General features: G+C 36.3%; 1 protein-coding gene across 11 annotated transcripts; it reads left to right on the forward strand.

The window, feature by feature from the left end:
* The first annotated feature begins 349 nt into the window (after window positions 1-349).
* LOC105043580 (AP-2 complex subunit alpha-1) lies at window positions 350-27,223 on the forward strand. 11 transcript variants are annotated; one of them, XM_073255758.1, is made up of 29 exons: window positions 351-776; window positions 3,665-3,796; window positions 4,643-4,768; window positions 9,441-9,503; window positions 9,585-9,682; window positions 9,780-9,987; window positions 10,636-10,707; window positions 10,787-10,879; window positions 11,682-11,783; window positions 11,959-12,056; window positions 16,512-16,593; window positions 16,843-16,931; window positions 18,897-19,002; window positions 19,114-19,179; window positions 20,460-20,566; window positions 20,666-20,770; window positions 20,900-21,020; window positions 21,156-21,332; window positions 21,414-21,653; window positions 21,921-22,001; window positions 22,196-22,360; window positions 22,446-22,532; window positions 22,637-22,762; window positions 24,900-24,980; window positions 25,053-25,124; window positions 25,216-25,267; window positions 25,363-25,682; window positions 26,412-26,491; window positions 26,567-26,624. In XM_073255758.1, exons 1-27 carry the CDS (start codon window positions 645-647, stop codon window positions 25,365-25,367), a joined length of 2,886 nt encoding a protein of 961 aa, XP_073111859.1. In that variant the 5' UTR covers window positions 351-644; the 3' UTR covers window positions 25,368-25,682; window positions 26,412-26,491; window positions 26,567-26,624. The 11 variants fall into 11 exon arrangements, with proteins under 11 accessions (XP_073111853.1, XP_073111859.1, XP_073111855.1 ...); XM_073255754.1 differs by having other exon boundaries at window positions 25,216-25,682; XM_073255757.1 differs by lacking the exons at window positions 25,216-25,267; window positions 25,363-25,682 and adding an exon at window positions 4,372-4,465 and having other exon boundaries at window positions 21,156-21,653; window positions 26,567-27,223.
* The last annotated feature ends 150 nt before the right edge of the window (window positions 27,224-27,373 follow it).

The raw sequence follows: 27,373 nt of genomic DNA on the forward strand, positions 1-27,373 counted from the left end.
TTCAAGCTGATATAATGCCGTTAAAGAAAACATATGCTACATTAGTTATCTTATCAAATATTTCTAGAAGATGATTTACAAGGTATTTTTCATGTCTGACTAATCTCAAAAAAAAAAAAAAAGTGCGAAATGCCGCTTAATCGTGGGCGCTTTTACATTTTGAAATCCAATTCACAGTGGAAATTTTGAAATCCAATGAGTAAAAAAAAAAAAAAAAACATAGGGTCGACCAGCATCTGCTCTTCAATGCAGGGGGCGAGCCGGCGAGGTACTTGAGGTGATAACCATACAAGCACCCCGTCGCGGTTAAAATAAGTCATACCCTCCGCTAACCGATCAAAATCGTCAGGAATGCCGTTTGGCCCGCGCCGAACGAAAAGAAAACCAAAATATATAACGAAAGAAATAACCAGATAGAGAAAAGAGAGAAAATTAGTAGAAAGGGAAACAAAATATAGAAGCGAGAAGAAAAGGCAATCGGCGCGTTCTCCAAGTCCGCTACAGCTGCTCAGCTCCGGGTTTTTTTCTCTTTCTCTCTCTATCCGGCAGCAGATCCGGCGGATCCGAGGCGCCTTCCGATCGATCAGGTCCAGTGGCGGGCGTGATCCGATACGCCGGGCTAGGGTGGATCGGAGGAGGAGGCGATGGCGTTGTCGGGGATGAGAGGCCTATCCGTCTTCATCAGCGACGTCCGTAATTGCCAGAACAAGGAGCAGGAGCGGCTCAGGATCGACAAGGAGCTCGGCAACATCCGGACCCGCTTCAAGAACGAGAAGGTCAGCTTCTTTTTTTCCTTCCTCTCATCTCTTTCACTTCTTGATTCACCCTTTTCTTGCTAAAAGCCTTGGTTTTGTGCGCACGGTTGTAATATTGCTGCCAGTCACTAGATTCTGGAGTGAATTGTTGAGACATGTCCATATGATCGATCGAAACACGCCGTCCGTTAACTTATTTGAACTACTTCTTTAGAAATAAGAGCATCAATATCTAGCTCGTTCCGGCAAATGGATTCAAATTTCGACCATGCTTCAGAAGCATCTTTAACCCATGGCTTTTTTTTTCTTTCTTTCCTTTTTTTTTTTGTTTGTGTGAGTGGTCTTTTTTTTCTTTTTTCTTTTTTTTTGGTGGAGGGGGTTTTGGGGGGGGGGGGGGGTGGTGAGGCGTGGGGACAACGGTGTCTACGGATGATTTGTTTTCTTGCGGCATTACTTGATTGTTCTCAAAGAGCTCAAGTTCAAATTCCGTATGTTACTGACTAGATTTGTATGATTATTGCAAATTGTGATACGATGAAACAAGAAACTTCAAATGAGGACGAACATGAATGAAACATCAACTTAAAATCTTTCCCTTTCATATTTTTTCTGAGATTAGGTATTCAAAAAGACGGGAAAAGATAGTCAATGGTGTGAATTCTGTTCTTTAACTTGGAGTCTGATTTCTCGTCCAATAGAGCCTCATTGAAATCCCACCACTTGGAGGAGATTTCATGAATATATTCTCTTTATTGAGCCTTGAATATGAAAATTAATTACTGGACAGAATTAAGTCAGTAATAAACATGTTTTCAATATATAGAGCTTATATCAAATGAGTTTCAAAAGTAAATTAATCCAAAGCAATATAATCGATGGACTACAACAAGACATCTCCTAACCATATAGAAAACAAAAAACATAGTAAAAAAAAAAATCTAATCTTATATAAAACTTTATTGTCAACGATAGCTTGGTCAAATGACACTGTTGGTATGTTTAATGCTACCAAAAGATCATGTCATTGAGGTATAACATAAATCAGCACTAAAATCTATGAATAAGTTTTACGATCTTGCTCTTCATCCTGGTTTTCTGGTCAGGGAGAATGAGCTTTACTTTCAGCATTTTCAGATTTAGTTTCCTCAATTAGAAGCAGTTGTGGGAACAAGTTTCAAAGGAGATTCTAAAGCGGATGCATTAACCAAGGTAGAAGTTTCATGTTGCTAATGTTTCAACGAAAAAATAATAAAAGATATAACAATCCAAAAGTAAAGAACTGACAATAATAAAACCTAAAATGATGTAAGATAACATAGTCGGGATAATTTAAAGTGGATTGCATAGTTTACGATATTTGAAGATACATTTATGGTTGTTTCAAGATAATTCTGTTAATATGTCATGAAGCATGTTTATATTGTTTTAGAGGGTAATAAATTATTAACTGCTCAATGGTAATTTAACTCATTTCAACTGGATGAGTAAAAAGGATGAGCTCGTGTGATATGAATTGTGCTAATGTTTGTGTAAAATAATGTAGGACTGAGATATCAATATATTTCATGATTACACCATTACCCACTTATGGTCCAGGCAATCGCAAGGACAACCTAAGGACGGACCTAACCTTTGGCATTTTTTTGCTCAAAGTGGCTATCCCAAGACTCGAATCTGTGCCATTGCACTGGTTAACCCAAGCCCTTTACAACTGCATCAAGCAATGATCCCTCTATATTTCATGATTACATGAATCAAAATTTACACATGGAGATGATAAGTATAAAAATATTAGAGTAATGAGGATTGGCTTCAGATGTATGCCTAAAAAAGTCTTTCGGATTTTAGTTTGATCCTGCAGATATGAAATTTGTGCTAGAATTTTGTAAATTGAAGGAAAGAGCTTGAAAATTCATTTTTCACTGGTCCCAATCTACTCCATGAACCTCTTTTCCCAAAAAGTTACTTAAAAATTCTGGAGACCTTTGAAAAAATTTACCTTTTTTCTATTGAATTTGTTGGAATCAAACACTTAGATGCTTCAATATTTATCAAAATCTGCAAAATCTTTGTCGAATTTGATACAATACTTCTTGAAATTCATATAAATGAACGAATGAATAAATGAATAAATGTTCAAACAAAGCATATTCTGCCCATTTATGTGTCAAACATGTCCCTGTAAGTTTATTTGAGCCAAACCTGAGAAAACAGACTTTTATTTTGGACTGATTTTGAGTGAAATCAAAGTTTTTTTTTTTTTTTTTTGTGCATTTTGAGTTTTGCTTTGGTCTTATTAAACAATGCTTTAGTCTATCTTCCTTGGAAAAAAATGCTGGTTTATACAAGAAAAATCAGAGAAGATCATTATACAATTAGTTTCCTCCATGCCAGTGGTTGTGCAATTGCTTTAGTGATGTTACTTTGGGACAGTCAAGTTTTTTTGTCTTTTTTCATCATTCTTAATTCAAGTTATAATAATGATCTTGAAGTATAGAGTTTTGTTACCATTCTTTGGAACAACTTCAAACATTCTCTTAGGTGCTGATTATTTTGAAAAAGGTGTCTCTTCAGATCAAAGTATTATCCAATTCTTTAAGAACCACATATTTATTTTAACTTTTGTTTGTGTTTTTGGCTACCATATTGATCATCAGATGCTTGTTACCTTCTTCTTGCTAACCTTTCCTTTAGGGGATGTGAAAATGAAAAAGCCTTTTAATTTTTTTTTTTTTTTTTGCACATTGAGACAATGAGAAGTCGGTATGTTTCTGATATCCTGTTAATATTTGGAAACCTTAGCTTTGAATTATGCATGTTTCTGGTAGTCCTATTAATATTGGAAACCCTGTCTCTTTATTCAATTGCTGTGGAAAAGATAGAGATGTAAAATTTGCTTTCTTTGACAGGGCTTGACACCTTATGAAAAAAAGAAATATGTCTGGAAAATGCTTTACATTTACATGCTGGGCTATGATGTTGATTTTGGCCATATGGAGGCTATTTCTTTAATATCTGCACCAAAGTATCCTGAGAAGCAGGTAACATATGCTTAGTCCATTTTTGCAGTTTTGTGTTGCATCAGATCCTCAAGTTAATTAACTCTTTAGAATGTCTATATATATTTTACCAGGATGCTTTCCTTTCTTTTGCTCGAATATGGGGTTCTTATCATTTCTAGAATGTGATAACCTTTTGGTGTTGTGAGGTTTATAGACAATGCTATTCTTTATACATGTATATGCATATATGTGGTTGTGGATGCACGGATGCTAGGTAGAGATGATGTTCCACACAGTGTATCAATTGAAATACGAGTATAGAAGATGTTAAGTACCAGTTATCCCTAGTTCCCTCCTATATAACATAAATGCCTCAAAAGCTGTTGCATACATGAAGCCAGTTGCTGCCATGAAGAATTTCTCTTACAACATATAAGCAAAATATTCTATGAATAGCGTAGCTTTCTCTATTTGTTTTCAAATAGGCTCTTTCTTAAGTTGTTTACAACAATGGCTCCTCTCTTTCATATGATTTACTACCATTCACTTTTTTAAGCTGTTAATAGATGAAAATTAGATATAACTGCTCTGCAGGCTAATAATTGTTTTTGTAGGCAATGGTCCTTGCTCTCTGTTCATTATCAGACGTTGATTTTTCATGGAATGGCTGAATTAATTATGTTGTTGATGATGGGAATTCCAAACTCAGTAATTTTCTTGTTGCCCAAGATCCTGAATTTTAGAACTTTCTGGCTTCATATATTTTGATGATGATATATATGTTCATCTGTGATGCATGATGATGTCAGCTTACTTTCATTGAAAATGACGTGTTAAGTGATTTCATATTGCTTTCTTTTTGTATATTACTGGATGATGCTGCAGGTGGGATACATTGTGACATCTTGCTTACTCAATGAGAACCATGACTTCCTAAGAGTGGTTATAAATGCTGTACGCAATGATATAATTGGAAGAAATGAAACCTTCCAATGCTTGGCACTTACAATGGTATGATATTGCTCCCTTCTGTTAGATTGAGAATTTGTGCTCGTGCAGACTCTAATTGATGTCTCTTTGTTTAGAACTAATCTTCTTCGTACATTGTATAAGCCTTTATAAATGTTGCTCATGCTGTGGCATTGGTTACTTTTTCACCAAAACTTGATCACCTGTATACCATACAGAAATTTAGTTTAATACTTTCTACTACATCTATGCATGTATCCACATGTTTCATGAGTGAATTTGTTGCAACCATGTCAATAATTATGGCCCACATGAACTCTGCTGCTACAAGGGCCATGTCTATGGGTTTTGATACAGCAAATCTTCATAAAAACAAGCACTGCAGCGTGCAGCCACCCATGCATGGTGCACATATGTCTACATACTTGGATACATAAGCAACACTATTTTGAACATATATTGACGTTTTATGTTTATGTTAAAACAACCAATCTAAACAGATTACAGTTTAGTGGATGAATGGTAAGGATTTTTTTACATGAAATGGCAATATGATTAGAGGGTTTCAATTGAACCTCTTTTTTCATTGACCTAATTCTCCATATGATAAGAGATAGAAAGAATGTGTTAAAAATTAATCCTCATTGTCATAAAGGCTGGGATGGGGGGAGGAGTTTTTGACTCTCAAATAGTGTCAAGTGATATGGAAGGTTGAATCAAATAGTATACTCAAGGATTTAGATCCCAGCGGGATATCGGGATGGGGTACTATCTCATGTATCGGGATAGGGCCGTCCTGCTAGTGTCTCAACGTCTTGATTGGAATGTCTTGGGACATCCTGTGTCGCAAGTGTTGGGACGGGGTGGGACGGCGGCATGTTTCGTTTCATAAAAAAATCGAGATGGCCCTATCCCATGAGATTTAAAACTTTGAGGATACTTATAAGTTATTTCTTTTTTGTTTTTGGGGCATGATTGAATAGTTAAGCCCTAGAGTCAAAATGGATGCTGGGACATTCAAACTCAAGGATTCACATGTTTATCATGGCGTACTCATTCAAAATGACTGAGCACCATAGAACCAATGCTCTATGGGATTCTAAATTTGCATCACATGATCAACAACCAAACATTTTTTTCTTTCATAACAAGTAAATGGTTTATATTAATCATGGTTGGGAAAATTCAAACAGATACTATTCGGTTGGCATGCATTTCAAGATAAACAAATCATGATCACTGTGTATTATTAATTTGGATGATCAATTAGTATTTTGGTGGTAGGGAATATTTTGGTTATTACTTGGGAAACTAGAGTAGATGTTGTATCCATGCATGCTCATACAAATTGCACATTTAGGGCCTGGTTGCGGAATAAGCAGGGGATACCATTGCCAAATATAAAAAATGGCCATGAAATAGGGCTTATATTGTGTCAGGTTTTACATGGGCTCATATGGTATAATGCTGTTCCACCATTTTGGTGGATTAGACATATTGTAGAGTAGGCTCGTCCCCAATTACCTTTTTGCCCTTATCCACTATTTAAACACATTGAAAAGTCAGGGGGCGATTTGGTCTCCATGATAAAATCCAAAGCATCTCAAAATTCCATGCATATTAAATGTACCTTATTCCCTGCATTTATTCATGATAAAATCCAAAGCATCTCGAAATTCCATGCATATTAAATGTACCTTATTCCCTGCATTTATTCCTTCGGCCAGATGCCAATCGCGGAATAGGTCTATCCCTTGAACAATACAAAGGATATCCCTTAAAATATTCATTCCATAACCAAAGATACCTTACAGAGAGAGCTATATCCCTCCGTGAAGAAGTTAAACATGCTGATCTCTAATTCTTTCTGATGATTGCTTACTGCCCTATCACAATCTTTGATCACTCATTCACTCTGCACTTTTTCTCCATAATTGCCCACAAGTACTTCCCCTCAGCTATTCCATACCACCAATAACCAAGGACCTCCAAACGCACTATGGTAACCCACTAAAATGTGCTAAAATCTCTCATTCTTTTGACATCCTATTACCCCCTCCCCCACCACCCCCCCACCCAAACCCCCCCAAAAAAAAGGGAAAAAAAGAAAAAAAAAAACATCTGCATATAACCTGTCAGTAAAGACATCATCTTTGTTTTTGTTCATGATTGTACATACAAATGTAAATGCAATTATGCAAATTTTGGTGAGAGTAGAATATACCACATATGTAATTTGACAAATATATGACATTTGACAGGGTCAATATATTTAATTCCTTCAGCATTCTCTGCTTGATGATTCTTGGCGTAATATTGTTCTAGTTTAAATAGTTGTCCATATGATTTGTTTTGCTTCTTGTTTGCTTTATGTACTGTTGATTTGTTTTACTACTCTGTCAATTATGTCATCACACCCTAGCTTATGTCCTTGACATCACTAGGTTCGTCTACTTATTGAGGTATCTTTCTCAAAAAATATCCAAGCCATTAGTGGCATAATTCAGGTTCTTTCAATAGTAGACTCTGTGTATTGGCACTTAGTCCAACTGCCTCTATTATGATATGCCACTTCCATGATCATCAATTTGGCTTAATCATGCTTGCAAACTAACACAGTCACCAGCATTGTGCCTCCGGTGCTTTAACTTGCTTTAACTTGCCTAACACATCGATGCATTGAAAGTTTTTATGATACCTTCCGTGTGTTCCTTCTTCCATGTCAGTGAACAAACTCTCTCCTCATGTTTTACTTGGTCTTTCAGCAAACTCATGGTGTATAGCTTCCTTAAGTTTAGAAAGTTGGGGAGGGAGCGCTAGAAATGGTATAACATCACATAAAATTATGTCCAATGCCTTTATGTCTTATACGATGTCCAATTTTTCATTCTTTCATTTTTTATTTTTTAACTTATAAATTATATGGATGGTGTTTTTGTGAATATGTTATATATATATCTATGTGTATATGTGTGTATACATATACCAGTTGTGATGTACATGCAGATGCACATGGTTGCTAAATATTTTTAATTTGGAATAATTATGTAAAAAACTTAATTCTAAAAGGACCTGAAAATAACTCATAATTTTTTTTTATGCGTCATATTTTACCTCTGACTGTTGCTTTGAAAGCATCTCTCTTCCTTCTCCCTTGAAAGGTCTTAAAGTCCAGATGCAGTAAGATATCTTTTTTAGAAGTTTTTGAAATATTCCTTTCTTGCTAAATTGAATTTTGCTCGTAGACCAGAAATGTTAGAATCCCATCTTCTATGAAAGTCTGGCATGGTTTAAGCCATTTAAGAGAAAAATTTTATTAGGATTATTAGGAACACTTAATTGAAATTGAGTAATCTGATTAGGTTATTTTTTTGGAATTGAGAAATTGGAAAATTAAGCTGTTTTTATATAGTTTAAGAATGGGTATATGTGTGTGAAATTGTGTATCTCCTGGCATGGTTCTTGCTCAAGTTACTTCATTATGTAATATAATTAATGAATGCATGGGATCATGCACACACGTGTTCACGATTGAGCGTCATCTGCTTCATTCATTTTTTCACAATATCATGGACGGAGGATATTAAAGTTCTGCATGAACTCCAGTTTTGCTTGCTTTATGGCTTGCTACCAACATTGGGTGTTCATACTCGTGGGCTGTGGCAATTAATTCTCCTTAGAATCTGAACTGTAGTTAATATGTATGGTTGACTTAAATGTAGTCTTGGCACTTGGCAGCACAGTTATGGGTATTGAATGCAAGCATTAGTCACAGCTGCATAGAGATATTTTTCAACCACACAGTTGGTGATCTGTGATTTGGTTAAGTCTTTTTCAACCAAGCAGTTGGTGATCTGTGATTTGGTCAAGTCATCTTTATTTTGTTTTTCAACATGAATCTTTTTAGATGTCTCTTTTGCATACTAGGTTGAAAATCATTATTGATGTTTCGAACTTTACTTATTAGAGCTTGCATTCATCTTGAATGGTTCTAAAAGTGATTACAAAAAGTAATGCATGGCATCCCTTTAAATGTATTTATAATTAATGAAATTTTCTACCTCTAGAGTTTATGAAAATCAGGAGGTTAGCGTAGGCTTATCACTTCAGACATAACATGGGCATTGTTTCCTCTGTAACTCATTACCACCAAATTAAGGAATCTAGTAATGGAGTAGTATTTTTTGGATCTAATGAGAGACATGTTATTTTTTGAGTTCATTTAGAAACAATCTATGCTTGGAAAGAGTGAAACCAAAGGTGAAGTTTGGCAAGCAAGTTTTAGAAATTAACTAGAAGAATGTTGTGACATACACACACATATACATTAGTATAAAACCATAATTCAACTATTTGGTTCCGACTTATGATAGATGGAACCTTTGGCTTAATTTGGATCAAGACTGAAATTTAGTAGGTCTAGACAAACTTTAAAATAAAATTAAGAAAGCTAAGCTGGTAACTTCACGAGAGTACTTATTTCATTTTTTATCAATTTTGTTCAGAAATTAAAAAAAAAATCAAAAACTGTAGAAACATATGAAACTGAGGTGGAATATGAGAATAACAATTGCTGACCATGTTGCTTTGTTGTGCCATGGTGGGCAATAAAATATATTACTTCTTGAAGAACAAATTGGCTGTGTATTTATGCTTGTTTGTGTGCTTTATTTATTTATTTATTTATTTTTTTAATATCTCTTGTTCCTTGCAGGTAGGAAATATTGGTGGGAAGGAGTTTGCTGAATCACTAGCTCCTGATGTCCAACGACTGCTTGTAAGATAATCAGAAATTTTCATTCCTATTTCTTATCATGTGAGGAGTGCTAATAAAAGGAGCTACTGTTTTCTTCATCAGATTTCAAGTAGTTGCAGACCACTAGTCAGAAAAAAGGCTGCACTATGCCTGTTGCGTCTTTATAGGAAGAACCCAGATGTTGTCAATATAGATGGGTGGTAGGCATATATGTATATGTATAAATATACATGCATGCTTGCATGCATTATTATATTTATAAATAACTGTATGTTTGGTGGGTTTTCTTGTTTTCAGGTCGGATTGTATGTCACAGCTTCTTGATGAACGTGATTTAGGTGTATTGACATCTGTCATGAGCCTTTTTGTTGCACTGGTCTCGAATAACAATGAAGCATATCGGAATTGTCTTCCAAAATGTGTTAAAATTTTAGAACGATTGGCTAGGAATCAAGATATTCCACAAGAATACACTTACTATGGAATTCCATCTCCTTGGCTTCAGGTCTGTGAAATTCTGTTACTTTATTCTTAATACTAATTATTGACTAAAGGTCAGTATTTTGAATGAGAGAAGAGATGGAGTGACTTTCATATGATGACCATTAGTCTAACTACATTCATTCATATCACTTATTCTGTTAATTTATATTGTTAAGGCTGTCATCTCTTCAATTTGGTCACTATTCAGCAACAAAGCATGATTGACTGTAGAACATGAAAGTCGTATGTCAGGGATGGCCTTCTTAATTGGCTAGACTGGTTAGTTACAGAGTTGGAGAGAGGATAGAAGATAAGAAAGGAGGTATAGGAAGGCGATATGCTGCTTTCTCAGAGTAGCACTTCTTCATTATGGGCAATTGGGCATGGCTGTTGCAAGGCATGCCTCGTCCACACATTCTCCATGTCCACTATATGATGTAGGCTTCCTGATATTTAAAGGATACAGAATATAGTTCCACACCGAATTTTAATACAAGAGATCTGTTTCAGCTAGCCTACTGCACTTTTGCACTTTGTAAGACAGCTGCTTATAGGCGCTGGCTTCATTTCGCCATGTTGCTTACTGAACTGAAGGATCACAAAGGGAAATTTAAACTTTTATGTAACAAAAATCTTCATAGCATCTTAATAGATGTTTTACTTGATGCAGGTAAAGACGACGAAGGCTCTTCAGTATTTTCCAACTGTTGAAGACCCAAACACCAGAAGAGCTTTGTTTGAGGTACAGCTTTTTCTGGAATGGAGTATGTCGGTATGCTCAGTTAGCTTAGAATTTCTCATATACCATGTCATTTTTGTAGGTTCTGCAACGTATTTTGATGGGCACAGATGTTGTTAAAAATGTTAACAAGAACAATGCATCACATGCCGTTCTTTTTGAAGCCCTTGCTCTGGTAAGATTGTGGCTTAAAGTTTGGCGCATGTAATGCACTGTATTAATTAGCTTTGTCTAGATTTTGTGGTCTCAACCATAATGTCATGTTATCTTACCAGGACAAAATATAGGTGTTTATGAAACTCTTACATGTATTTTGGGACTACCATGAAGCATCTGTATTATTCTAAAATGTCTCAATTTATCAAAACTAATTTTTATTTTTCAATTTTAATAAATGAAGCTGTAAAGGCCAAGTCTGAGTCAATTAGACACTTAATTAATTGTCTACAAAATTGTTTTAATATGAAGCAGTTGTCAAGTTAAATAAAGATAAAAGCTATTTATTTTGATCTCGAAAGTTAATCCTCAAGTTATTTCACTTATACATGGTTATTATTTTATTGAAGGTGGTTCTATCTATAGATGTAGATTTTTCTACTTACATTATATGTTTGTACAATCAAAAATTGTTTTCTTCATGCGCTTGCATGGTTCTTGGTGAGAAATTCTTAGCAATTATGGTCATTTGTTCAGCTGAGTCTGTTTATCTAGTTTTCCACTTGTTAAGTTTTATGACCTTTTTCAAAGTCAAAACAGGAAAGATTGTTCATTCTTGGATGCTTGTTGACTATTTTAGCTTCTACTTTTTTGTCAAAATTTTGTGTTAGATACTGTGCATCTTTGCCATAGGAGCTTGCTTTTTTATAGGGAGTCTAGAGTTTTACTGCTTGATGGTATTAATCAATATCTGATATAGGGATCCCGGTGTTTGGTGGCAAAAATAATTTATAATGCTTCCTTCATTGTTTCTGTTACAGGTTATGCACCTTGATGCTGAAAAGGAGATGATGTCTCAGTGTGTGGCTTTGCTTGGGAAATTTATAGCTGTCCGAGAACCCAATATTCGATATCTTGGCCTAGTAAGTGTTCAAAATCAACATTACAATGTGGATTTTTATTTGCATTTGGTCTTTGGGCATTTGTACTACTGGAGGTATATCATTTGTGGATATTGAAGTTCTTTAAAGACAGCCCATTGGTCATATTGAAATATATCAGCTGTATTCTTACATAAATTTTAATAAATTGGTGCAGGAGAATATGACCAGGATGTTGTTGATCACAGATGTGCAGGATATTATTAAAAGACATCAAACACAGATCCTTACTTCTTTGAAAGATCCTGATATCAGGTAGCTTTCAGGCTCTTGACGGTTTTTGCTTTCATGACAAATGTTGGGAGCAATCTGCATATATTCATGCTAAATTCTGTGCTATCATAATCTTGGTTACTTCAAATTTTCAAATCATTGCTTCATAATCTATATTTGTTTGTTAGCTTGGTTTGACTTGTCAATTTAGTTTGCAATCTATGAATCTGGGTCTCAGTCTTTTTCATTCCTTGTATTCATGAGCAGTGCATTTACTGTGGGCTCTAACAACTGCAGAGGCATGCCAGAACTTTTGATTTAATTAAAAGGGAATTGACAATTTTGTGTGATTTGCTGATCCAATTTAGCTTGTTAAAGATCATAAAAAATTGTTGGTATATGTCACCAAATTGCATGTTTGACTTGATGCTTTCTCTCTTTTTCTATCTATTATTTCTGTTGATCATCTCATACAGATTGTCAAGAAATGAAGTCTTTTACGATGAAATCCTAATTACATCTGGCACTTAAAGTTTTAGATGCCTTACGCATACTTATGTTTTATGAGAATAGCTATGGTATTCTAGTCTGGGCATGTACATTAGGCTGCAATGTCTAAGGCCTGTTTGGTTGTATTCACTGAACTTGATATAATTCTAGTGTCTGCAACTGATATCCAGTGTTTAGCTTCATTTAGCTTAATGGTGCAACAGTGTCAAATTGTGGCTCATTGCAAGATTTTGACAAGATAATATTATATGTAAAGGTACAGTAATAATATTACGATAGTCATGCCCAGTAACATTGTGATAGTTATGCACAGTAAGATGATGATCTTATATATGCTTCAATAATGTATCTTATATATAACACAACCAGACTCCTTAAGTTTTATTTCTCACCACAGACAACCCGACAGCTAACTTACAATTCAAAATACTGGAATTGTAACTGCATGAAACTCCATTTATACTGCATTCCTCATTGCAAGCAACTAACCAGGCCCTTAGTGCATTTCAGTTTATCAGTGACACTATATTCTCTATTAAATTAAAAAGTATGTAATACTTGTCAGCAAATGTGACTTTCAAAGAAGTTTGGGAAAACTCGTTTCAACAGTTTGTTATATTGACCTTTATGAACATCTTCGGATCATGATTCAAACTGAAAAAAGTGTTAATAGATGATATGGGCTCAAGAAAGTTTGGGGAGGGAGGCACAAGTAGAAAGTTTTATAAGTAGGGAGCCTAGTTAGGAAATGATTGAGTTCAGTATGCTGTTAACTAAAACTAAAATTTATTTATTTATCTGTCATTTTCTTGTGGTAACATTCTTTAGGGCATTGAAAACCATTTTAATCCTCTAGGCCATTGATCTGAAAGACCAACTCATTTGTGATGTTAGTCCTTAGGAACACTTCATCCTAATTTAGTTGGGGAATAGTGTTTGATAAGGGGGAATCGTTATTCCAGTTAAACATCATAGTTTGTACTAAGAATAAGGTTCAATCGTTATTCCACGTGATGCCCCTCATCCAAGTATGACTGTTTCCAGGTATTGGTGGAATTTGGTTACTCTAGGTTTAAGTGCCCATTTGTGTTCTAGGGGCAACAGTGGAAATAAAACCCCACAATTATTTATCTTATGTTGAATATTATTTAAAATGTTATACAATATATTATCTATTATATCATGTTAACATATATTTTCAATATATTGATGCTGCTTAAGTCTTCATTGCTAACGGTAAGCATCATGTACTACTAAAATATGCTATATTTTGTTGGTTTATATCAAGATCTTAAATATGGTCTGTATTTGGAGCACTATAAGTCTATAACAGATCAGGAGGAAACTGGTGCTAGGTATGCCCCCAAACCCAACACTAGATAGCAGATACTGTTTCAGCATACCACACCGACTCTTGGTATGATCCTTGTACCAGTTGGTTGCTGGTATTGATACTTAAAAACCTAGATATGTTATATATCTATTATGATAGTATATTTTTTTTATTAAGTAAATCATATTCAGTACATTCTATGTTATAATAGTGTTTAGGTATACATACTGATATACAGAAGACAATAATTTATAATATAAACATGCTACACATACTTAATGGCAATTCTTGTTAGCTGCAAGTTTTCTTACCAAATCTGTTGTCTAACTGGAATGATCAATTAAGAGACTGAAGGACATTAGGTAAATAGCTTGTTTGAACCACCGTACTTTGCCAATATCATGGTTGGTGGTTGCCTGAAGGGAGAATACCACTTGTCTTTTCAGAAGTTGGAGTTCTAATTACTACTCCCAGTCCACCCCCATGATAACAAAAGAGACAATTTTATCCATGGTTAACAACTTTAAAATTTTTTATTTTCAATTGCATCTAAAAGGCCAAGTAAAGAGGGGTTTTATTAGAGCCACTGCTGTGCATTCTGGGGAAAAAAGTTGCCAAAGTCAAAGCATGGAACCTAGTTCTTGAGCAATGCTGTCATAGACTTGCCATGAAGGGTTTTCTGAAAAATGAGGAAATCCTTGTCTTGTTAATATCATAATTAATGCCCATAAGTATAGGAATTAACTGGATTGGGCTTGAAGCTGTGCCAATGTTTTTCCACCCAATGTCGATAATGTCAAGAATCAGACCATGATTGTAGTATCATATTATGAATTAATGCACATGATACTTTGGATTTGCAAATTGCTTATTGAAGCTGCACCTCAAATAGAACTTGGATATATATTAAAAAAATGATAATCTAAGCTAAAATTAGTTCATCTGCATCATTGCTTCATAATCACAGGATCCTTAGCGAGACTCTACCACTGAATTAGAGTATGGTAGCTGATGTGGAAGGGATTGGCTCCAAATTGGACTTTTAATCACTTGTCCACTGTCCATCCCCATGAAATTTGGATATTCACTGCCACTTATTAGGACTTCCAGCCTTCGGTACCACCTTAACACTACCATTTTGTATCCCATCTGTATGTCGTTGGTTTTAGGAGTTGCGGCATCATCTCTAAATAATGAGGCCTGCTTTTGTTAGATCCTGTCCACCAGCAAGGAGATGCAGAAGTGGGGGAAAAAGAGGGGAAAAATATGATCATGGTGAATTTACCACATTTTATACTTTTCAGGTCCACTTTTCCATGGGATGGCATCGCCGCACAATTTTGCAGCTGATTCTTCAAATATTAGAAGTTGGGAGAACCACCTAATATAGTTATTCAGGCCAAATATGTGGGAAACTACGCCAAGATTCAAAACCAAAACCTCCTGCCATGTGGAGCATGGGTGCGACCACTTGGTTAGTGCTCAGTTTGATTGAAACAAATATAAAAATATTCCTTTCTTAGTTCAGAATAAGGTGCACATTAATTTTTGTTGAAGGATGTGTAGGAAAAGGAGGGGAAGATCTGAGGTAACTTGGATGGAGGTTGCGACAAAGTACATAAAAAGCTCAAAATGACTTAATTGAAAACCCTAGATAGGACCGCTTGTAAATAGAGCTTCATAAAATCCATCAGAATAGTTGGGGCAGTACTCATTGATTGTGGTTTTCTTAACTAAAAAGTATATTATATGTATATATATGTGTATCTATATTGGTCATTTTTATCCTTCTGGGCTCTGATTGGTGCAGGTTCAATACATTCAAACACTTTTTTGAAAGCATTCCTGACAAAGGGGGTAGAACCTTCAGTTTCCTCTGGCTTTCCTTTGTGGACAGTTTCAATCTGACTGCCTAGCCAATTTAAATCTGCCTGCCCGGTGGCAGGTAAAATCAAGTCAAATTCTGAAATGGAATATAAGCACTAGTGCTTCCAAACATTTTTTTTTCTAGTGCCCCTTGTCTTCCAGATTGTTCCACATTGATTAAAATGTCTTGAACATGATCAAATTTTTCTAAGAAAAGATTCCATTTACTTTCTTGTCTTTTTAGGGGAAAAAAGGAAAAAGCTTCCTTTTTCGGTGAAAACATTTCACTTTTCTAACTGTTGCGTTCATTATCTTCCTTCATGTGGATAAATTACTTTCCAAAGTTCCAAACCTTTCTCAATGTGGGTGTTCTTCATGTCTCATAGTGTTCTCTGAATATTTTCCTGGTCCATTAGTTATGATGTATGTAAGGGCTTAAATTACTGTATCTAGATTTAGAAATCAGTGGTAACAGATTTTAGGTCATATTTTGGCTTTAGCTTTTGGAAAAATAAAATCTGTCATGGGCTCATGGCTTCTCTTATTCTTGTATTTGGATGTTACCTTTCTTGAGCACATATTCCTGCTGGTATGCTTCAATATTAGACTTAACTTTTTTCCATTCAGAAATTTGTGGTTCTTAAGCATGTTTAATAGCTCACTTGTAATTTTACTTGCAGGGTATGGGATTGTCAAACATTTTATTGAATGCCTCTTCTCCTGCATAAATGCAATTTCTTCCTTATCTATAGCGAATCTTGTCCCTCATATTGCTGTTATATTTGCAGTATTAGAAGACGTGCTCTTGATTTGCTCTATGGAATGTGTGATGTGACAAATGCCAAGGATATAGTTGAGGAGTTATTGCAGGTACAAGGGAACCTTATGATATAGAAAGAGCTTTTTCTGAATATGAGTGCCTACAAATAACTATTAATTAGATTAATATATGTTGCATATTTTTAGTTGCAATACAAATTGTGAAAGTTATCTTAACTCTCCTTCTTCATCAGTCTTAGCACAGCAGATTTTGCAATAGCAATTGGTTAATACACACCATATACTTACAGTTGGCACCTGAATTAAGCAAGTCATCTCACTGTTTTTCTTTTTCCTCAGTATCTGAGCACAGCAGATTTTGCAATGCGTGAAGAACTGGCACTAAAAGCTGCCATTCTAGCAGAGAAATTTGCCCCAGACCTCTCTTGGTAAGAATACCAGCTTCCACATGGGCTTTATGTGAAACTATTTCTTATTTTATATCCTATTGTCTTGTTATTTTTTCTTTTTTAACTTTTGCTTCAAGGGTTGGCAGAATGCTTAAAGATTTTGATTCCACTGCTTTGGTCAGAGAACAATTAATTAGCAATGCAAGAGGAAATTACAATTTTCTCATTGAAAACAACACATGGAAACTTGATTTTTTCCACCCTAAAAGAATAGCTCTATAGGGTGAAGATGAGTCTGCCAAATGCTGTTAGCTTGGCTGGTTGGCACCCCTCTCCTAGGAGCTTGCCTTTGAGGGAGGTCCAGGGTTCAGACCCTGGTGGCAGCACATTACCACCATACCACTTAAAAGAATAGGTTGGAGGTGAGTCTGTACTGTGAAGCATAATTTTCATGAAGCATAATCTTCATGATGCTGTGAAATGGCTGGCAGCCAAAGGATATGAACATATCTAGGATATTGATTATTTAATACCAGTTCTTAAAGGTTATATTATAAGTTACCATGTCTGAGTTGTGATATCTATTATCTCAAATCTGAAATGGCAATTATACCAAATATATGTTAATGAAGTTTTCTTCATGTGAGTTTTATTTGGAGTGACTGCATCTTCTGTCATCTCCCACCCACCCAGGTGCCCCGGGGTGGGTGGTGGCGGTGGGGGAGGTGTGAACTTAAAAAAGTCAGTACTGACCAACCAACCACAGTCAAAGTTGATATACATTTCTTGGTCATTTTATTATTAGTGTAATGTTTACCATTTGAGAAGTTATGGCATATTCCTGCGCTTCATTCCTTGCATTCATGGTTTTCAATTTGATGGGTCAGGCCCGTGTGAATCAAGGTTCTCAGTATTGAACCCCATACTGAATGTACACTGTTGTACCGACATATAGTAGACTACTAGAGGCGAGACAGCTGTTGTACCTTTGTCTCAGTACAGAAGCCCATGGTGGTGCAGAAAACCTTGGTTTATATTATGTTTAGGGCACTAAACAAGTGTTGGAAAATTATTCTAGAACTCTTTAGTGGTTGTTCTGCTTCTGTTACTTGAGAATGTTGGATGGTAATAGGTTGTGTTCTTAAGGCCTCTCCTGCTTCCTTAAAAAGAATACACTTGTGGTGTTATTGAGGGATATTCTATGTAGAATTGGCCTTTTCAAGCTCTAAGTACCGAAAAATACTGGCTTTCATATAAACTAAAATCAGGGACAATGCACATTGGGGAAGCCTCATGTAACATGGTGGGCCTACTTGCTTTTTAGGAAGAGGTTTGGGCCCAGGAGGCCCGCGCTTGCTAACTTGATGTGGCTGTCTTTCCTTGCTCTGAGAATCAGCTTAGTACTTCTGTACTGCTATTTGTGTCTAGACATTTGTAAGAGCAAAAACACTCATCTCCAGAGATCGTGGACTGTAAGTAGCACTGACCCTTTCAGATGGAGACTTCCAGGAGAAGAAACATCTGAAACTTAGAAATGGTTAATCAGGGAAAAATGGATGTCCAAAATAATTTAAATGGAATTATTATGACTCAGTTTTGACTATGGATGGAAGATTGCATGGTATTTCATGTATAGGATGGAAGTGAATAAAGACATCATAGTACTATAAGAAGGTGGTTGCAAAACTATCCATGGGGTAGGTTTTTGAGCCTATGGAAAAGATTGGTAAAACCGTAAAACATATTTTAGTTATGTAGACGTGAACCTTCCAAAGAATATGATATCCCTTTGTTTCTGTCTACCATAGAATCCTCTGTAAAATTAGCAGGTTTTTGCTTGAAACTTTGTATTGATACAAATATATGTGCTGAGGTGGTTAGGTGATTAAGTTTTATGATGGGTGGGATCTATGATGTGATAATATCTTCCATAATGCCTATTTACCCTTCAAGTTTTTCATGTCTTGGTCAGATCTGTAATTGCTAATCCTTCTTTTCTTATAGGTATGTTGATGTTATTCTTCAGTTGATTGACAAAGCGGGAGATTTTGTTAGTGACGACATATGGTATCGTGTGGTTCAATTTGTCACCAACAATGAAGATTTACAGGTCTACTTAATTTGCGATCAGCACTGATGCTTTTCTTAATTAATATGACCTTCTAAGCTATCACTGTACATTTTCTTTTTGTTTAAAAATCTGACTCTTGTAATGTATCAGCCATATGCAGCAGCCAAGGCGAGAGAGTACCTTGACAAGCCTGCTTTGCATGAGACAATGGTTAAGGTGTCTGTCTTGTCCCAATCTCCATTTCTTCCCTGATCAATAATGTTCCACATAAATTGACAACTGAAAGTATTTAATAAAGCTAGGCATTGAAAACATGCTTTGTCTTGGAGCAAACCTGATTTGTCCTTTGCATGAAAGTACATGGTTCACATGAAAAGATTTCAACCTAAATATTAAAAGGAATCTTTAAAATAGTCAGAACTTTCAACTAGCTGAAATTAAATTTGCAAATTCAAATTCACTCTGATGCAGGTTAAAGAAGTGTTCGTATATTAAACACCTTTTTTTTTTCCTCTAAAAAATATTTAACATTTTTTCTGGTCCTCTAAAGAAGAAAATTAAGGTGGTCTCTAGATGGGTGTAGATCGTTAGGAAGGTCTGTTATTAAGGACTTCAATTTAAAGTTGGTTTGGAATGTGTTTATGATATCAAATATAAATGCTGGTCTTCTCCCAACCATATTTGGAATATCCTTTAAAAGTTATTGTTCTGACATTTTGGGCGTAACTGCCAAAGCCATTTAGATTCTGTTTTGAAGTGTTATTGGATTCTTCATATGAAAGCCATTATGAAGTTCCAGAATTTATTATTTACTTATTTGACTGATTATGGCCAGTAATACTGGATAGGAAGTATTTTCGTCCTACCCCATTTGTCTGTCTGCCTAGCTACCTTTTTTTTTTTTCTCTCCACTTAACCTCCTTGTTTAGTTTCTGTTAATTTCATGTTATATTATTCTCATCAACCCTATGCATGCAGCAAGTCTGCCTATTCATGGGCCATCATGATGATAAACTTTTTGTTCAAATAGACAATATTACAAGTCTATACTGAAATACCTAGGGTAATAGTTAGGCTGTGTTCATCTATAGCTGAACCAATTGCGGTCATAAATATTGTTGACCTTGGATGGAAATTAAATTGTAGGGAAGGTATTGGTAGGCTCATTTGCTTAAGTCCAAAGACATGATAAAGAATGTGAGACAGCTATCCCAAACCATGCCTATTTTTTCCTATTTGAGATTGGTCTGGACTTAAAAGCTATATTCATTTTCAACTTAGCTGGGTCCAAGGTCAAAAGCTTTGTACTTGAAATGCTTTACCCAATCTTAGTGTGAAGTTTTTTTTTCTGGGTTTGATGCTTACACTTGTTTCACTCATGAGAGGGCAAAACATTTCTAGGTCAGAGAAGTGTTATTAATTTGGACTGGAGTTGCATTTTATTACAGAGTATGGCAGTTCTGCAGAAATCTTATTTATTTGAACTCCTGCAACAGGTCAGTGCTTATATTCTTGGGGAGTACAGTCACCTTTTGGCCAGAAGACCTGGCTGTAGACCTAAGGAAATTTTTGCTATTATAAATGAGAAGCTTCCTACAGTATCGTAAGATGATCATTTTTTTCCATCTTTGTCATTGACTCATTTCCTGTCTATAACAGTGCCGCACGTTTTCTATAAGCTTAAGAATATCGTCTGTTTCAGAAAGCCTACGGTTGCCATCCTTCTTTCAACTTATGCCAAGATAATGATGCACACTCAACCCCCCTATCCAGAACTGCAGGAACAAATCTGGGCAATATTCAGAAAGTAAGTTTCACCATTAGCTCGTCTTTTATTTGATTTCTGTGAGTGCTGCTTTTAACCTCTTATTATTATTTTAAATTTTGTGTCATGACCATAACTTTGAAAGTTTACCCCTATGTGCATTTTGGTCAGATATGAGAGTTATATTGATGTCGAGATACAGCAAAGAGCAGTTGAATATTTTGTACTGAGTAGGAAAGGTGCAGCTTTGGTGGATGTTTTGGCTGAAATGCCCAAGTTTCCTGAACGACAGGTACAAATCTGCATAAGTCCTTCTATCAAAAATTTGACAAAACTTTGTTATTTGAAAGATTGAGAAGGCTGATGCAAGGGATGTGTTTGAGGCATCATGCTTGAAACTAATTCTGTTTACCATTGTCAATACCAGTCTGCTTTGCTGAAAAAGGCTGAAGATGCTGAAGTTGATACAGCAGATCAAAGCGCCATAAAACTACGGAGTCAACAACAGACGTCAAATGCGCTGGTTGTAACTGATCAGCAGCATGTCAATGGATCTATTCTGGGCAACCAGCTAGGCCTTGTTAAAATGCCAAGTCAGAAAATGGTTGGAGTTGCTCTTCTCTGTTCACGGTCCTGCAAATGGTCATTTTGTGATGAGTCCATTAAAAATTGTGGATATATGCAGGAAGCTAGTACGCACAATCAAGGACTGACCAAAGAAAATGGAGCTGTCAGTAAAGTTGATCCAGAACCTACCCCATCAGCAGATCTTCTTGGAGACCTTTTAGGTCCTCTTGCAATGGAGGGCCCTCCAGCTGCTCCAGTTTCAGGCGAGAAAAATATGATCTCAGCATTGGAAGCTACTCCTGATGCTGCTGGTGCATTAGCATTAGCAACTGTTGGTGATCAATCAAACTCAGTCCAGGTACTAAATAATTTTTCCATGCCTTAAGATTTCCAAGCTTTTGAGATAGTCGATACCTCAATGATCTTGTTTTTAGCATACGACATGCAAATTATTTTGCACTTAACCTTTAAATGGCACCGTTCCTTACTCTTAGAATAAATAACTTTTTCCTATAAATAATGCAGTTCTCATGCCCTGGGTTCATGGTAACCCATCCCCCCTCCCTTTCCTATTTTTTCTTTTGGTTGTCCATGCTGTTCAAGTAATTCTTTGCCTGTTCTGCAGCCAATTGTTAATATTGCAGAAAGGTTTCATGCACTGTGCCTGCAAGACAGTGGGGTGCTATATGAGGACCCCTACATTCAGGTTGGTACCGAACATCTTTTATTATTTTATTATGTGGACATAAATCAGATAATTGACATGTAAAATGCCCTATACTGCGTATTCATTCTAATACCATGCTTGGTACTTAACTATGCTGTCTTGAAATCAGATTCTTCCATGCTTTTCCTTTTTCTATGAAATGTTTGTTTGTATTTGCTGTCTTTTTTGTTTAGATTGGCATAAAAGCAGAGTGGCGAGCCCATCATGGGCATCTTGTTCTTTTCTTGGGAAACAAGAATACTTCACCTCTCTTGTCAGTGCGAGCTTTGATATTGCCTCCATCTCATTTAAAAATGGAACTCTCATTAGTACCTGAGACTATTCCTCCTAGAGCACAGGTCAGGAGCACTACAATGTGTTGCCTTCTGTGAATTCTTTTACTTGTGTGATGGCCCATCAACATTTCTCTCTTACATGTTCTAGGTGCAATGCCTGCTTGAAGTTGTAAATCTTCGAGCAAGCAGGGATGTTGCCGTTCTTGATTTCTTGTATAAATTTGGAACTGCAGTGGTCCATCCTACTTTTAACCTTGGTTTTATCAACTTCTTGTCTGTAATTCTAAATGGATGTTTTCTTTGTTCCTGATTTATGGTGATATACTTTATTTCTTTCAGGTTAGTGTAAAGCTACAGCTTCCAGCTGTCTTAAATAAGTTTTTGCGACCTATATCAGTCTCTGCTGAAGAGTTTTTCCCCCAGTGGAATTCATTGTCTGGACCACCTTTGAAGCTTCAAGAAGTGGTAAGCTTGCACGTACCTCCTGATTTAGTCCTTTCTGAAGATAAATGGTGAAAAAGAATGTATGAGGTTGAAACCAATAGATATAAAGTGCTTTTAGGTTGTCATTTTGGTATTCTATGCAATGCTATGTGATGGTACTGAATTATTTACTAGGATTAAAATTTAAAATGGCAATAAAGGATGGTACATGGAAACCTTATCTCTTCATCCAGGAAAAGGAATCCAAAATCCAAGTTACATGAGATACATACCCACTTAAGGGACTAGGTAAAGGATAGAGTCAATAGACAACAAAGGTAGATGAACTAATGGAAAGCATGACCAGAAATAGAAAACAACTTCACCAGTAATAAGTTCCCCCCAATCCACAAGTTGCTCCATCCTAAACCGGACAAGGTTTTATCAATCCGTTTGACCTAAAAGTCGGCTGCTTCTAAAATCCCTTAGCTTGCATGACCGAATAAACCAGCAAACAGTGTGCTTGATGACTTCTCTTTTCAAGAATTTTCTTAGTTAAATTATTTTAGACAATTCTTGCATGTAGATGCTATTTTTTTTGGAACAGTTTCATGATCTGATATTTCTAGCCAGAGATTTTATTTGTTGTAGCAGCCAATTAAAGCATTGCATGTTTGATTTCTTCACCATACTAAGAGTCCATGTGTTAGTTGCTATCCAACCCATGTTCTTTCCTTGCCATGTTATACTATTTCTTGCAAGGGTTTGTACTTAAAGAGGATTGATGGCGGCGTGTTACATAAAACATTACTACTCAAGGCCAATTATATTAACATTGAGGAAGAAACAACACTATCATTTTCCATTGGTTACACACACACACACACATTCCGAGTATATATATTTCTTCCGAGACAATGATTCCAAATAAAACTATTGTTAACAGTATGCCTGTAATCTAAAATTGATTTCAAGAGAAATTTGAGGGGAATGTCAGTGTGACAGCGATACCATTCACTCACCTTGTTATTTTTGTCACAACCCTTTTGGCTTGCAACATGGTCCCAAGTTTGGGAGGAGATGAGAGGTTTATAGAATGGTGCTGCAGTTTAGTGCTTTTCTTATTATCTTGTAGGATGTGGCAATGACTTTCAAAAGACTAGTGTTATAATTAGTAGTCTTTAGCTAGTATCTGGCATCTTGTTCCTGGGCTGCTATACCCTCTTCTGTGCTTGTTTCCTATGTGCTACCATATTTTGCTGTTTCCTGGAACCGGATCTGATTGGGCACCAACTCCCAATTCAGCTAAGATTTTTAGTCATTCCATGAAGTAGCTAAATTCATCACATTACTCCTTAGAAATCTGACAAACCCAAGATGCACCATTTTACCACTTTTCATCTCAAAATTTGAAGGGTTCTGCTTTATCTTTCATGCACTGTTTGGTTAACCTGCTGTCCATAGAGACTTGTCCTGGAAGGTGGAATAAATCAATAGATATCTGCTAGACTGTTATATTTGCTTTTTCACAGACCTTGCTATCAATCTTTTTTTCTCCTTTTCTCAATTGCTTACGTCCTAATCTTCTGCAGAATTTGATGATTAGGGACCTTGAATTGCCATGATTCTGAATAGTGCCCATTAAGAGGCATTTAGTCAAATGGTAACTCTGACTGTCACAAAAATAATTGGCAAAAAGAAATGATACTTACTGCATTCCAGTTAATTGTCATTTTAGATATCGATGATAGATTTTGTCAGATATAAATGTCATTTTGGGTTTGGATGCAATCAGAGTGATGACTCATGCAGTTCCTTGCTTTACTTTGATTTAGGATTTGAATGTGACATGTCTCTATTGTCTCTTTTCATTTAGTGAGTATTGGTCTGATAAAATGGCCATCTTATACCCAATCACATTATCATTTGCTGCTATTAAACTGCTTGTGCCCTCTGCATGTCTTTAAATGTCACTGATGCTGCTTGGGGTGAATCATCAAAGCCACAGCCATAATTGTCAGCCTAAGGGCCTATGGGACTGAGACGAGCATCAGCTTGTGGAACATGCCCTACCACATTTTGCTTATAGTTATTTCCTCTGTTCTGGTAGTAAATTAGATGCATATTAATGTCTTCATGAACTACTTTTATGATGAACTGCATGTGACCATTTGAGCAGGTTAGAGGGGTAAAACCAATGTCTCTTCTTGAAATGGCAAACTTGTTTGCTAGCCTTCACTTGGGAGTTATTCCAGGACTTGTAAGTTGTCATTTGTTTGAATTTTAACTGCCTTCGTATTTCACATAGTTAATCTTTGATGTTCTTTATCAGGATACAAATCCAAATAATCTGGTTTCTTGCACTGGCTTCTATTCAGAGGGCACTCGAGCCATGCTTTGCCTGGTAAGAAAATAAAAAATCTCTGATTCCTTCTGTAGGTACGAAATTTCTTGCTGCCCTATATTACTAAAACTGTCTTTTAACAACCTCTTAGGGTGCATTTGCTTGCAACATAGCTAAAAAGGGGTGGATAACTGTAACCATAGGTATCCTACCTTATCCATTTCATGAAGCTGAAAAAACTGTTGTTTGGCTGCTGCTTATCCATTCCTTTTTGCTGGTGTGGTAAATATGTTGGCAGGTTAACATGGCATGAGATTAGTGGTTATGTGCCACTTTTGGGTTATATGGACCAAGAAAAGGCAGCAGTAAAGAGGAGTAAAAAGGTGAGGGCTGAAGGGAAGAATTGGGAGGAAAAAAATGCAGGGAGGGGGATCCAAATACCCAAAAGGCAATGGTGTTGGGCTGCATAATTGAATAACCTCCCCCTAGCCATGGGTTAACCAGGATCCAAACAAAGCCTTGGTGACTGTGATGTTGAGGGCATCCCCTTCTCCTAGCGGAAGCTTTGACACCAGGGCTAGATGTTGGTGGATCTCTTGCTTTGGGATATGTTCAAGTGTGAGGTTACGTGGTCCCCGCTGTTTTCCAATTTTACAAAATTATCTGTTGCAATGCATAGAGTATGAGCCTTGGAGTGATGCTAAGGTTGCTCCATCGTGACCGGGGTGTCACATTTTCGAAACACAGAAACGGCCTCTAAACCTCATGGGAATAAGGCTGCTTATATCTGACCCTCCCTAAACCCTGCAGTTGTGGGAGCCTCATGCATTGGGATGCCCTATCTATTGGCTATTGCAATGTATGCCTATAAGGACCTTGGGATTTCACTTTATGCTCTGTTGCAATTTGTTTATCCCTGTTGCTTGTCTACTTTTTCAACCTTGTGAATAATGTTGCAATCTTGAGTAATTTTAAAGTTACCTATTGTTCTATGCATTTGTGTTTATGTTACAAGTAGCAGACTGCATGTCTAGTCTTTGTTGTATTCTCAGAGTAGTGGGCTTATTTCTTATCAAGAGGAGTCATCGAGTTCTTACTGTGCTCTCTTTTTCCCTAAGCAACATTCTATTCCTGTTTTCTTAGCCTATTATAATAAAACTGTGCTCTCTTTTTCCCTAAGCAACATTCTATTCCTGTTTTCTTAGCCTATTATAATAAAAGGTGGAACAAGTTGAGCTTAAATTTGTACAACTTGTTGATTTTCTGGTCAATGCTTCCATCCTACACATTGGAGCTTTATTAGTTTATTATCTAATAGGTTTTTTTTTTTAAAAAAAAAATTTCCAGATTAGAGTTGAAACAGATCCATCTGACAGAACCCAGCTCCGGATAACTATTGCATCAGGAGATCCAACATTAACATTTGAGTACGTCTCTTTCTCTACTCTCCCTTTATTTGGTTTGTCCTACCAGAAGATTTCTATAAACGTTTGTTACGACAGGTTGAAGGAGTTTATCAAGGAACATTTGGTCAACATCCCTATGTCAACCCATGCCCCCTGCTCCTGCTCCTGCCCCTGCTGCAGTTCCATTACAGCCACAATCACCTATTACGCCTGCAGGATATACTGATCCTGGTGTCATGCTTGCTGGGCTACTTTGATGACATCTTAAGCGGTAGTTTCTGGATGTGCTTATTTAATTTTCCAGAGAATGCCCTTAGACCCAGCAAAAGTGGAGAGAAAAGGATACTTGGGAGAGGACTGCAAGTGCCAGGGCTGGCGGGGCGAAGGCAAGCTTATTGTGATTGACATGGTTTCTAGTTGAATTTTCTCTGAGGAAGTGTTAAATTCTTTGGGGCCTCTGCTCCGGGCCCTTTACAGACGAATTATCACGGTGTTTAATTTTTTTCCTTCTCTTTTTTTTTATTATAATCCATTTTTTTCTAAGATCTGGTGGTCAAATATCTGTAATTTGTTTAGCAGTGTATTGGATTCACTGTTTGCAGAAGGCCACCGTAAATGTTTTTTCTGACATCAGTTCCATGCTTTTGTATTTATAGCAAACTGGAACGTTTATTGGTTTTCTCATGGAGATGTGTAACCTTTATTCTCGTGCAATGTAATTACCCAAGAAATATGGGTCATTAATTTATGGTACACTGCTTGTCATTAATTTCCTTCAAGAACTTCTTTGATGCCAAGCTTACAAAAGTACGGGGAACAAAATAGTCTACCACATACCATGAATTTCACCATGAAATGGCACATGGCAATGGGGTGGGGTGATTAGCATGACTTCAGGTCAAA

This window comes from Elaeis guineensis, chromosome 4 (assembly GCF_000442705.2).
Source record: "Elaeis guineensis isolate ETL-2024a chromosome 4, EG11, whole genome shotgun sequence".
NCBI classification, from domain to species: Eukaryota; Viridiplantae; Streptophyta; class Magnoliopsida; order Arecales; family Arecaceae; genus Elaeis; species Elaeis guineensis.

Bases quoted from the DNA above. Each gene is read 5' to 3' on its own strand.
- LOC105043580 (XM_073255752.1), top strand. From the start codon at position 645: ATGGCGTTGTCGGGGATGAGAGGCCTATCCGTCTTCATCAGCGACGTC. The intron at 777-3,664 runs GTCAGCTTCTTT...TTTCTTTGACAG, and splicing joins CCCGCTTCAAGAACGAGAAG to GGCTTGACACCTTATGAAAA. The intron at 9,683-9,779 runs GTAGGCATATAT...TCTTGTTTTCAG, and splicing joins GTTGTCAATATAGATGGGTG to GTCGGATTGTATGTCACAGC.